Source organism: Balaenoptera acutorostrata, chromosome 10, assembly GCF_949987535.1.
Source record: "Balaenoptera acutorostrata chromosome 10, mBalAcu1.1, whole genome shotgun sequence".
Classification (NCBI taxonomy): Eukaryota; Metazoa; Chordata; class Mammalia; order Artiodactyla; family Balaenopteridae; genus Balaenoptera; species Balaenoptera acutorostrata.
Genome location: NC_080073.1, coordinates 36,186,198 through 36,198,426, shown reverse-complemented (window position 1 = coordinate 36,198,426; position 12,229 = coordinate 36,186,198). Strand labels below are relative to the sequence as shown.

Below are 12,229 nucleotides of genomic sequence, written 5' to 3'. Positions count from 1 at the left end.
GCCGGGGGCGCCAGCTCACAGACTCTGCCCCTCCGGGGCCTTCCCGTCCCCCTCCTGGGCCTGGGCCTCCTCAAGAATGCAACGCTGCCATCCACAAGAAATGCATCGACAAGATCATTGGCCGGTGTACGGGCACTGCAGCGAACAGCCGGGACACCATAGTGAGGCCGGGCCCAGGGCAGGGCGGGAGGGATTCGAGCTCTCCCCACCCCTTCCCTGTGGGGTCACCCTTCCTCCCCGTTTTCCTTCTTCCTTCCTTCCCCTGGCTTGGCCCCTGGGATCCCTGGATTTCCCAGTCCCCATGGAGCCCTCTTGGGGATCTTGCCACGCATGGGGTTGGGTCAGGGAGAGTTAGGGGGTGAGGAAGGGGCTAGAGCTGGTATGTGACCCTTGACCTGTGACACCCCGCACCCCTAGTTCCAGAAAGAACGTTTCAACATTGACATGCCACACCGGTTCAAGGTTTATAACTACATGAGCCCCACCTTCTGCGACCACTGCGGCAGCCTGCTCTGGGGGCTGGTGAAGCAGGGATTAAAGTGTGAAGGTGCGTGCCGGCTAGGGCGGGGGCTGTGGCGGAAGTGGGAGGGGGGCCCACCCGGACCTCGGAAGCTGAGACCAGCTGAGGCTGCCTTTGCCCCCTCGCTCGGGAACTCTCACGTGGGTGAGGCCTCCTGGCCCCTCCCCACTGGCCCGACTGACTCTGCCATTTACTACTGTGTGACCGTCAGAAGGTGGCCCCACCGCTGAGAGCTCCACGCAAGTATAAAACAGGCGTTAGAGTAGAGTCGGCCCCAAAGAGTCACTGAGGGGAAAGCGGGCGGAAGGTGCTCGGCCAGGGCCCGTCTCACATCAGCTCAGCACGTGCTCCTAGCAGGCCCTCCCCCACCTCAGGCTTCACTGAAACGAGAGACGTCTGGAGGAAAAGTGACTTGCCTAGCTTGTCCCAGACATTTGTTTTTTCTTTTTCTTCTTTAAATAATGAAAGATTTGAGGTGCTCGTGATGGCTTCAGATACATCTTTTTCTAAAGGCAGGAAACCCAGCAGACGCGGCCAAAAGCCCTCCTCTCTCCTGCTCTCTCCTCCATCCCTCCCTGCCCTTGGCTGGGCCTGGGACAAGGGGACAGTTTTCTTGGAGCCTGCTGGCTGCCTGCCTGGCGGGGACCCTGATGGCTCTGCTTCTCTCCCACCCCAGACTGTGGCATGAACGTGCACCATAAGTGCCAGATGAAGGTGGCCAACCTCTGTGGCATCAACCAGAAGCTCTTGGCCGAGGCCTTGAACCAAGTCACCCAGGTGGGCAGGCACTGTGGGAACCCTGGACAGAGGGTGGCAGGGTTGGGGACGAGTCAGGGCTCATGCCCACTCCTGGGGAACTGCAGTGAGGGGCGTTTATACATAAGACCCTACTTCTGGAAGATCCAGTTCAAGGATTGGACATTAGAGGGTGGTGGGCTTGTTCTCCCACCTTAGTTATTCAAGCGGTGCTTTTCCTGAGGGTGAACCTGGATGACTGCAAGGTTGGAACACTTGGAACTAAAGCCTTTATGTGTATATGTTTTGTTTTTTTTTTAAAGAGTTTACCTAAAATCTCTTTTGCCTCCTTTACTTTTTTTTTGTTTAAATTAATTAATTTATTTTTGGCTGTGTTGGGTCTCTGTTGCTGCATGCGGGCTTTCTCTAGTTGTGGCGAGCAGGGGCTACTCTTCGTTGTGGAGCACGGGCTCTAGGTGCAAGGGCTTCAGTAATTGTGGCTCGCGGGCTCTAGAGCACAGGCTCCGTAGTTGTGGCACATGGGCTTAGATGCTCCACGGAATGTGACATCTTCCTGGACCAGGGTTCGAACCCGTGTGCCCTGGATTGGCAGGTGGATTCTTAACCACTGCGCCACCAGGGAAGTCCAGTGTGTATATGTTTTGTGTGTGTGTGTGTTTGGGTATGGGTGGAGCTTGAAGGAGGCCACAGAACTTTAAGATTCTAGAATCTATCACAAGTGAGAAAAAAAAACAAGTGAAGGCAACACAAATAAAAATCTATTGAGTAAGTGGTTGGGAAGTTAGGGTTCAATTTCCAGAACTTTTGTTTGTAATCAGTGCCTTCCAGACCACCGAGGCGTCTCTGTGCCGGAAGTGTGTGTGCGCGCGCGCACGCTTGTTCACACATGTGTACATGCACATGCACCGCCTGGGGTCCCGGGCTCTGCCCCTGCTGTCACCCATATTGAGGGTGGAGTTATGGATGGTTGGGGTCCCCCCCTCTGGGTTGGGAGTTCTGACCATGGTATGACCTCTGGCCCCCCAACCCCTACCCCCTCCAGAGACCTGCCCGGAGGTCGGACTCCGAGACTGCAGAGACTGTTGGGATCTACCAGAATTTTGAGAAGAAGCCAGGAGTCTCTGGAGATGATGTCCCAGGTGAAGCTCTGCCCATTCCTTCCAGGAAAGCCCCTACCCCCCAACACCAGCATGGGACCCAGCCTCTCCACACAGTTGAGTGCAACCGGAGAGGAGGCACCTCTGTGGGGAGGGACCCAGCAGGGGAGGACCACCCTCTGGACATGAGACATGAGTCTGAAGCAGCTGTCTCTCGGGCAGGAACTGGGACCTACGGCAAGATCTGGGAGAGCAGCACCAAGTGCAGCATTGAGAACTTCACCTTCCTCAAAGTCCTGGGCAAAGGCAGCTTCGGGAAGGTGAGGGCCCCATGGCCCTGGGGCAGGCAGCCCAAGGGACCTGGGCTCGGTAGCCAAGGGGCACCTGCTTCCCACCCTACCTGGGTGCTTCCGGGTTTGGTTGGGCCATGCGCCCTGACCTTTGGTCCGAACCTCCCCTGCTCAGCACCCCTGCCCATCTGTCAGGTGCTGCTCGCAGAGCTGAAGGGCAAAAAAGAATTCTTCGCCATCAAGGCCCTCAAGAAGGACGTGGTTCTGATCGATGATGACGTGGAGTGCACGATGGTGGAGAAGCGGGTGCTGGCGCTCTCCGGGGAGAATCCCTTTCTCACCCATCTCTTCTGCACCTTCCAGACCAAGGTGCCGGCCTGCCCACTATCAGTGCCCCTGGCCCACAGCCCCCCTCAGTCGCTCAGGTCAGGGCCATGTCTCCCATTGAGATTCTCCAGGGCAGGGCCCAGTCTTCTTCCTCAGACCACTTAAGGCAAGGCTGAGTCCCCCTTCCTCAGACTCCCCAGGGCAGGGCCGTTCTTCCCCCCTCACATCCGCCAGGGCAGAGTTGCCCCCTGCTTCCTGTTGGGGCTTGCCCCTAGTGGTCCTCAGTGAGGGAGCTTCCTGCCGCTTTCTGTGCCTCTGCTCACCACCCTCCCCCCGCAGGACCACCTGTTCTTTGTGATGGAGTTCCTCAATGGGGGCGATCTGATGTATCACATCCAGGACAAAGGCCGCTTCGAGCTCTACCGTGCCACGTACGTGAGGCCCTGTTGGAGGGAGAGCCCTCTGCCCATCTGCCTTCCATTCCTTCTTCCCTCCCCCTGGTGAAGCCAGCCTGGGCTGGAGCTGGGGTTGGAGAGACTTGGGGTGGCCAGGGCCATCCCCCGCCCCGTGTGGGAAGCTAGGGGTGAGGGGTCAGCTGTGGCTGGGAACACAACCTAGACATGCCAGGTCCTGTCCCCTCCCTGGGCCTCAGCGGGTGGGTGATCCTGCACAATGCAGAACCCAGGTGGGTGGACTCCAAACTAGCATGCACCCCCAGACTGTGTGTGTGTGCACACAGGCATATCTATATAAATGCATACACTCTTAGGACAGAGAATTGTCTCATTTGGAGCTTTTTTCTTCACAATTTTCTCTCTTGCCTTGACTACCAGCCCCTACTTGCCTGATACAAGATGTGCTTGATCAGGACCAGGTTGTCCATGGAGTTATTTTCAGCATTTCCTGTCCCTGGGGGTGGGGATGAAGACCCAGGGAGAAGCAGGGGCTGCTCACAGAAATCTCAGGACACTTGGTGTGTGTGTGTGTCTCATCCAGGTTTTATGCGGCTGAGATAGTCTGTGGACTACAGTTTCTACACCAGAAAGGGATCATTTACAGGTGCGGGGATCGGAAGGTGGGGGGTGTATAGGAGGGGAGGCCCCAACCCCATCATATCCTCTGAAATGCTCTGAGTGGATCCCGGTCCAGCTGTGGTCCCATCTCCTCTTGGAGTCGGTCTTTAGTTGGATATTTGCTTAAACCACCTACTCCATTGCTACAATTCCTTGTTGCCCCTTAGCTGAGGCGGGCACAGCTCCAGGGACTGGGAACTCCCTGCCCATACTCGACACCTTTGGCGGGAGCGTAGCACTGACTGGTATGGGGTCTCCCTCCCTTGGAGCCATCGGTCTCCCTCTGCAGCTGCATCCGAGCACTCTGAGCTTCCACCAACGGGGTCTGGTTTCATAAATTCTCACCCAATAAATGACAGTCCCGTCCTGCCATGGATTAATATGTACTCATCCGAAAGGCTGAGGCCATGCTGTGTGTACTATTGTGGGATGATCCCAAGGTATGTTGCCAAGTGGAAAACCAATCCATGGGACAGTGCATATTGAATGTTAGGGGCCAGGCTTTAAAAGTTGGCGTGAGATGCACATTGTAATGTGCTGTCCGTGCCTGGACTCAGTCTAGGGAGGGCCTGGCAAGCGAGGTTAGTGGAAGATGGGCCTTGTGCTGTTCTGCTTTTCTGGTGCTTGTTACCGTGTGCCTAAGTTATCTACTCAACTACCTACATAAAATAGACGGGCTCCCTGCCCTTGTGGAGTCTGACAAACCTGAGTCCAGGGCGCTTCCACAGCTGACTAGCTGGGTGACCCTAGGCTAGTGATACCACCTCGCTGAGCCTCATTTTGGGCTTCAGGAAGTAGGATGGTGTGTGTCCAGCACACAGCACACAGTAGGCAGCTTGCAGGAAGCACCTGTTTTTAGCACCTCTTTCCCCTCCTCTTCCTCATTCCTTCGTCCCCTGGAGAGAGTCCTAGGCTTTCCAGGCTGACAGTGGGGACATGGGAGGGGACTATGGGGAGGAGAGGAGTTGGACCCTAACGACTCATTTTCCTGTCCCCTCCCCGCAGGGACCTCAAGCTGGACAACGTGATGCTGGACCGGGATGGCCACATCAAGATTGCTGACTTCGGCATGTGCAAGGAGAACATGTTCGGGGACAAACAGGCCAGCACCTTCTGCGGCACCCCTGACTACATCGCCCCCGAGGTGAGTGGCACCCTCCCGGCCCCGCCTCTGGCCGACACCTTGTCTCCACAGGGGGTGGATGACGATGTCCAAGCCACAGCCGAGAGGCTGAGGAGGGCTGGCCGGGGCTTGTGCTCCAGGGCCCCCTCAGCTCCGGCACCCCCTCTGCCCCAGATCCTGCAGGGCCTGAAGTACTCATTCTCCGTGGACTGGTGGTCCTTTGGAGTCCTCCTCTATGAGATGCTCATTGGTCAGTCCCCCTTCCACGGTGACGATGAGGACGAACTCTTCGAGTCCATCCGTGTGGACTCACCGTATTATCCCCGCTGGATCACCAGGGAGTCCAAGGACATCCTGGAGAAGGTAGGAGCCCCTGGGCTGGGCTGGCAGGGGCAGGAGCTGGCAGACGCCAGGTCATGGGAATGCCAGAAGCCTCCTGTCTTGGGGATGGCAGCCTCACCAGTGCTCCGGTCCTAACACATTGGGGGGTCACTCTCCTGCCACGTTCCTGGGACCTCCTGTCTATGTTCCCTGCACTGAATCAGCCTGGCCTGGCAATGATGGGCTTGGGGTCAGAAGACAGATAGACCTTAGGCTAAACTCTGAGTCTATCTCCTTATCTACAAAATGAGGCCAGAAGAGAACCTTTCTCACAGAGTTTTGGGGAAAAAAACATAAATGTATGATGCCAGGCAGATGGTAAACACCCAGTAAGGGCTCCTGCTTTTACTCACAAGTCCCACCAGCTGAGAGTCCTGGCAGCACCAGTCCACGCCCTGTTTCTCCACCGGACCTGGGACCAGAGGCCAGAGAGGACTTCTCAGCCCCAGAGGCCCTGGGCTGTGACACCAGCCTGGGCTGGACCAGCCTGGGCACCCCTTGGCCTGCTTGGGGGTTTTCTGAGGCTCCCATTTCCTACAGCCCTCGGGTGCTAACCAGGTTACCTGCTGCGTTGCAGCTGCTTGAACGGGATACAACCAGGAGGCTGGGAGTGACAGGGAACATCAAAATCCACCCCTTCTTCAAGACCATCAACTGGGCTCTGCTGGAGAAACGTGCAGTGGAGCCGCCCTTCAAGCCCAGAGTGGTACGTGATCCCACTCCAGTGGGGGCTGCCCACTCGACGTTGTCCCTCACTGCCTTCCGGGGTGGACTCCTCCTGCTTTGCCCTGCCTCTCTCCTGCATCATTCACATGCTCTCCTCCTCTCCCTTCCTCTAGCAAATCTGCTTTCCCAACCTCTTTGGTACACTGAGCCACAGCCTCTACGCTCGTATCCTCACCATCTCTCCTCAGTCAGTCATTCAACAAACATTGGTGACAGTGGATCCAGCCACCCTTTAGCATACGTTCTTTAAAACCCACTGTGTGCAGGGGAGTATGCTTTGGGGATCAGAGTTAAGGCCCCCCTCCCTCCATCTACCCATCTATCCAATCCATTTTCCAAAAAATATCGGAAATGCTGAGTGCCCTCTGGGTGCAGAGCACTGTGCTGGGCTGCATAGTGAAGTGGGAGGCCCAGTCCCAGAGCTAGAGGGGCCCCAGCTCCTCAGAGAGATAGGAAACTTGCACACTGATGGTCATTTATTATAAATGACAGCAGTACAAGACATGTCACAAGGCCACACACAATCAGTTGCCATTGGGAGGGTCTGTGGGCCGGTGCCCAAGATGCAGAGATCGGGGTGGGTCTGAGAGGAAATGGGATGTCGGCAGGGCTGGGGAAGCTCGGCCAGGCCAAGGGCAGATGGGAGGTATTCCAGGTAGAGGAGGGATGGTTTGCATAAAGGCCTAGAATCTAGAGAAGCCGCCAAGGAGCCAGGAGGAGAGCAGAGGCAGGCTGGCTTCTCAGAAGTTGAACTCCGTGGCCCTTGTCTGATCGCAGCTCTTCCCTCCCTTCCCCTTTCTCTCCTTTGCTTCCCGTCTTCTGTCAGGACACGCTTTTCCCACTGAGCAGCCTGCGTAATGTGTTTGTGTCTTGAAGCTGCAGAGCACTCCCCCATTCCAGGGATCTCAAACTCAGTGCCTCCTGCCCTGGCCACGTCACTACCAGGCCAGGCCAGCTGTAGGAAAATCACACAGCCTGCTTTCAGTGTCTCGCTTTTGATAGAAAGAGGGATAGATTGATTTTAAATAACACCAGGCAGCTGATCGGCAGCCCCTGTCAGTGGGAAGTGGGGCCTGTGATGAGCTGGCCAAGCGGGTTTCAGCACCAAGAGTGGGCAGACGTGCCAGGACAGGGGCCCAGGGCTGCTCTGCTCTGTCAATTTTCAAAAGAAGCCAGAAACCAGGATTTTTATGTCAAATTGCCCAATTTTAACATATTGGCTCAAATGCCATTAAAACCCATGGCTAGTCAAAATGGTTGTACCTGCAGCTCAGTTTGGCCTGAGGGCCACCAGCTTAAGACCTCTTTCAATCACCCTTTCATTGTACCTTCAGAAGCAGAGAGTTGGCAAACTTTTCCTGTGAACAGCCTGATAGTAAATATCTTAGGCTTTGCAGGCCAAATAGTCTCAAGGCAGCCATAGACGGTATGTCAGTGAGGGGGTGTGGTTGTGCACAAATAAAACTTTATTTATGGGTGCCGAACTTTGAATTTCATTTAATTTTCACATGTCATGAAGTGTTATTCTCCTTTTGATTTTTCCTAAACATTTAAAAATGCAAAAGCCAGCCTTAGCTTGTGGGACCTACAAAAACGGGTGGTGGGTGGGCTTTGACCCAGGGCTGTGGTCTTCTAGAACCCTGCTTGGATGGATGTCCACCTTTCCTCCTCCAGGCCCCCTGCTGGCTTCCCTCATTCCCTTGGTAACAGCATCCACCTTCCAGAGGAAAGACTCCCTTTTCTGTTCTAAATAAGGACAGCTCTGGCTTGGCCCAGCCCAACAGGGATTATGGCTCCGGGAATGGGTCCCCAGAACCTCGGGAACCCATTGGAAGGTTGCCCTTTGGGTCCCGCTTACGCACCCCTGCCTTCTGCTTGCAGAGGTCCCCTGGAGACTACAGCAACTTCGACCAGGAGTTCCTGAACGAGAAGCCACGCCTCTCCTACAGCGACAAGGACCTCATCGACTCCATGGACCAAACAGCATTTGCCGGCTTCTCCTTTGTGAACCCCAAATTCGAGGGGCTCCTGGAAAATTGAGGTTGCCAGACATGTGCCCCCAACCCACCCCAGCCAGGGAGCCTGGGTCAGCCAGCACGGCCTGCTGACCTGGCCCAGGCAGAGCAGGCGGGGCCCCCCACTTCATCGGCACCTGCCTGTCCCCCACGATAAGCAGCAGTGTGATTGTCATAATTTCTGCTGCTGCCTGTCTCCTTCGTACCCCAGAGAGGCCTCAGCTCCTGTCTGGCTGGGCTTTCATGGTACTTCCTCTGTGAATTGTATGTGAATTTGCTTTTCCTCTGCCCTCAGAGGGAAATTGTAAATCCTGTGTTTCATTACTTGAATGTAGTTATCTATTGAAAAAAATATGTAATATATATATATATACACGCATATATATATATATATATATATATATATATATATGGGCTGTATATATTGCTCAGTAGAGAAAAATGTGGGGGACTGGTGATATGTTGATCTTTTAAAATATATATATATTATATATATGATGCACACCCTCCCCACCTCCCACCACCCCCCCCCAAAAAAAAAAAAAAAAGGAGCACAAGCTGTTTGAACCATCAGGTTCTTTTATTTGTGTGTCTAAATAAACACCAACTGATACCGACCTGGCTGTCGGGACACGTTTCTCCCAGGAAGCTGGTGGCTGCTGCTCCCACTTCTGGCAGCTCTGTGTTGGAAGTTAAACCGAGCTGTTAGCTGCAGATGCAGACCCCTGGGCTTTCATGCAAATGTGTTTGTATTTATGGGTTTCCTCTGGCTCCAGGGCCGTGGGCCAAAAACAGAAAACTTTTCTGGGTGGCTGAGGGAGCCCCAGGTGTGTCTGTGGGGTGATGGGAGGAGGTGGGACCAGCTGCAGAGAGTCTATCTCAGAAGAGTGAGGGGCGAGCGCTGAAAAGCAGGACAGTGCAAGGGTGGCTGGGAGACATGAGCAAAGTCGTCAAGGCCAGCCCAGACTGGGGAGGAGGACGGGAGAGGAAGGAAATACAGCTCAGGCTTCAGACAGCGCTGGATTCAAATCGCAGAGTAGCCAAAAGATATGGCTTTTAAGATGTCACTTAATCATTTGAAACCTCCGTTTCCTCATCTGTAAAATGGGGACAAAGCAAGGTGGTACTCAGTGTAACTCCTCATCTCATGTTTGTCCCCGCCCTTGCCACAGAGGAGTCTGTGTCTGAGTTCTAGAATCTATATCTCAGGAGCTCTTTCCTACTTGGGGACAGGGAGGGGAGCAGGGTAGGAGAAAAAAGTGAGAAAATGCCGAGTGGCCGGGTTGAGGTTGAGAGACTTGCTCAGTGTGCCCGTGTGCAGCGAGGAAACTGGTGGCAGCCGGTGTCCCCCTGAGCGTGCAGCTCTCTGTCCCCACCACTTCAACACCCGCTCTCGGCTTCCTGTTTCGTCCTCTCCACCTCTCTCTGGGCACAGGCCTCAGGCAGGGCCCTCCCTCCAGCCCCTCTGGTCCAGCCCCTGGCCCTCGTCCCTGGTGGTGAGCGAGGTGCCCCCAGCGCCCAATTGGCTGGCCCTGGCAGCCAAGCAGCTGACTTCCAGCAAGTTCATTTTTCTGGGCTGAGGTACAAGATTCCACAGCTGGAGAGGAGCCGGATGAGGGGGGGCTGGTGCTGCGGGGATTGGGGGCCAAACCCTCCCCAGAGAGACCTAAGTGTCCCCCTGTCTTCTCCACCTGCCATCCTCTCGGGAAACACTTGAATCCCTGCTCTGTGTCCAGCAGTGAAAGCCCCAGAAGTGGGGCTTTGTCCCCTTGGGCTCACAGGTGGGGGAGACAGCGTGACATGGGCTGTGCTGGGGCTGTGAGAGCCCAGAGGAGGAGCCTGGGGACCCCCGTTCCCTACCTCTGTTGCACAGGCCCCAGAAGCCCCCGGGGTGGTCCAGAGTGTGTTTAGAACAGAACTACAGTTGGTGAGTGAATTCAGAGCCTCTCCCATGGTCCTGCAGCTCCAAGGCAGAGCCGTGCAGCCAGAGCCCGTTTCCTCCTGTGTGGCCTGGGAGACTAAGTCGTTTTTCAGCCAGAGGCTGTGGAGGGTGGCGGGAAGAACGGAAGTGTGAGTTCTACTCTGCTACCCACACACTGTAACCACCACGAGTTTCTTCCTTAGGCCTCAGTTCCTCATCTGTAAAACGGGACCATTACTCCCTACTGGCTCTTGGAGCTCCCGGCTCTGGGGAACCCCTCAGAGACTGATGCTCGGTACCCCATGGGGCTGGGCAAAGCCTGGGGGACGGGGAAGCAGCTGCCAGGGATGCTGCCAAACTGCCTGGGAAGCTGTGCAGCTCAAGGCCTGTCCCCAGAGTTGCGTAGGCACCAGGCCTGACGGGTGGCCCAGGAAATGCCTCTCGTGGTGGGCCCGGAGCCACGCTTTCACTGGGATCTGGGGGTCTGGAGGCGGCCCTCCACCTGCCAGATAGGTGTGTAGGCAGAGCAGCGAGCTTGGCCTCCACCTGAAATGTGTACCAGGCCTCACACTCAGAGCCAAGCAAACACAGATGCAGGAGGGCCTGGGGGCAGGAACAGGGCTCTGCTGTCAGATACCCCTGGTTTCAAACCCTTCATGTCCCTGGTTGTGTGACCTCAGTGAGTGACAACTTCCCGGAGCTCCAGTTTCCTTTACTGTAAAATGGGGATGCAGGCAGACTTCATTTTACTGCACTTCGCTATACTACGCTTTGCAGACATCACGTTCTTTACAAATTGAAGGTTTGTGGCAACCCTGCGTGGAGCAAGTCGATCGGCACCATTTCTCCAACAGCATTTGCTCACTTTGTGCTTCTGTGTCACATTTTGGTAATTCTCTCAATATTTCAAATTTTAAATTATTATATTTGTTATGGTGATCAGTGATGTCTGATGTTACTATTGTAATTGTTTTGCAGCACCACAAACTGTGCCCATATAAGAACTTAATCCGAACTTCCCTGGTAGTCCAGTGGTTAGGACTCTGCGCTTCCACTGCAAGGGACATGGGTTCAGTCCCTGGTCGGGGAACTGAGATTCCACATGCCGCACAGCGCAGCCAAGAAAAACGCAAAAAGATAAGAATCCACCTGCCAGTGCAGGGGACACGGGTTTGAGCCCTGGTCCGGGAAGATCCCACATGCCGCGGAGCAACTAAGCCCGTGCACCACAACTACTGAGCCTGCGCTCTAGAGCCTGCAAGCCACAACTACTCTAGAGCCCACGTGCCACAACTACTGAAGCCCATGCACCTAGAGTCGGTGCTCCACAACAAGAGAAACCACCGCAATGAGAAGCCTGCACACCGCAACAAAGAGTAGCTCCTACTCGCAACAATTAGAGAAAGCCTGCGCGCAGCAACGAAGACCCAACGCAACCAAGATAAATAAATAAATTTATTTTTTAAAAAAGGAAATACATTTCACAAGGCTATAGCTGCCACACATAGTGATTCCTCTGATGGATCTGAAAATTGAAAACCTTTTGGAAAAGATTTACCATTCTAGATGTCATTAAGACATTTGTGATCCATGGAAAGAGGTCAAAATAACATTAAGAAGAGTTTGGAAGAAGTTGATTCCAACCATCATGGATGACTTTGAGGGGTTCAGGACTTCAGTGGAGGAAGTCACTGCAGATGTGATGGAAATAGCAGAAGAACCAGAGTTAGAAGTAGAGCCTGAAGATGTAACTGAATTGCTGCAATCTCATGATAAAACTTTTAACGAACGAGGAATTGCTTCTTATGAATGAACAAAGAAAGTGGTTTCTTGGGATGGAATCTACTCCTGGTGAAGACGCTTTGAAGATTATTGAAATGACAACAAAGGATTTAGAATATTACATAAACATAGTTGATAAAGCAGTGGCAGGGCTTGAGAGGATTGACTCCAATTTTGGAAGAACTTCTACTGTGAGTAAAATGCTATCAAACAGCACT

At 54.3% G+C, this 12,229-nt stretch overlaps 1 protein-coding gene across 5 annotated transcripts in view; it reads left to right on the top strand.

The window, feature by feature from the left end:
* PRKCD (protein kinase C delta) overlaps positions 1–8,689 on the top strand; it is a 29,292-nt gene extending 20,603 nt beyond the window's left edge. For all 5 annotated transcript variants that reach the window (XM_057555712.1, XM_057555714.1, XM_007174779.2 and 2 more), the window contains exons 8-19: positions 76–161; positions 418–547; positions 1,197–1,297; positions 2,319–2,415; positions 2,596–2,693; positions 2,859–3,032; positions 3,330–3,421; positions 3,987–4,049; positions 5,069–5,207; positions 5,361–5,549; positions 6,145–6,273; positions 8,175–8,689. In XM_057555712.1, coding sequence (XP_057411695.1) covers positions 76–161; positions 418–547; positions 1,197–1,297; positions 2,319–2,415; positions 2,596–2,693; positions 2,859–3,032; positions 3,330–3,421; positions 3,987–4,049; positions 5,069–5,207; positions 5,361–5,549; positions 6,145–6,273; positions 8,175–8,333 — 1,457 coding nt within the window. In that variant the 3' untranslated portion in view covers positions 8,334–8,689. The remainder of the gene's footprint in view (positions 1–75; positions 162–417; positions 548–1,196; positions 1,298–2,318; positions 2,416–2,595; positions 2,694–2,858; positions 3,033–3,329; positions 3,422–3,986; positions 4,050–5,068; positions 5,208–5,360; positions 5,550–6,144; positions 6,274–8,174) is intronic.
* Positions 8,690–12,229: the final 3,540 nt, after the last annotated feature.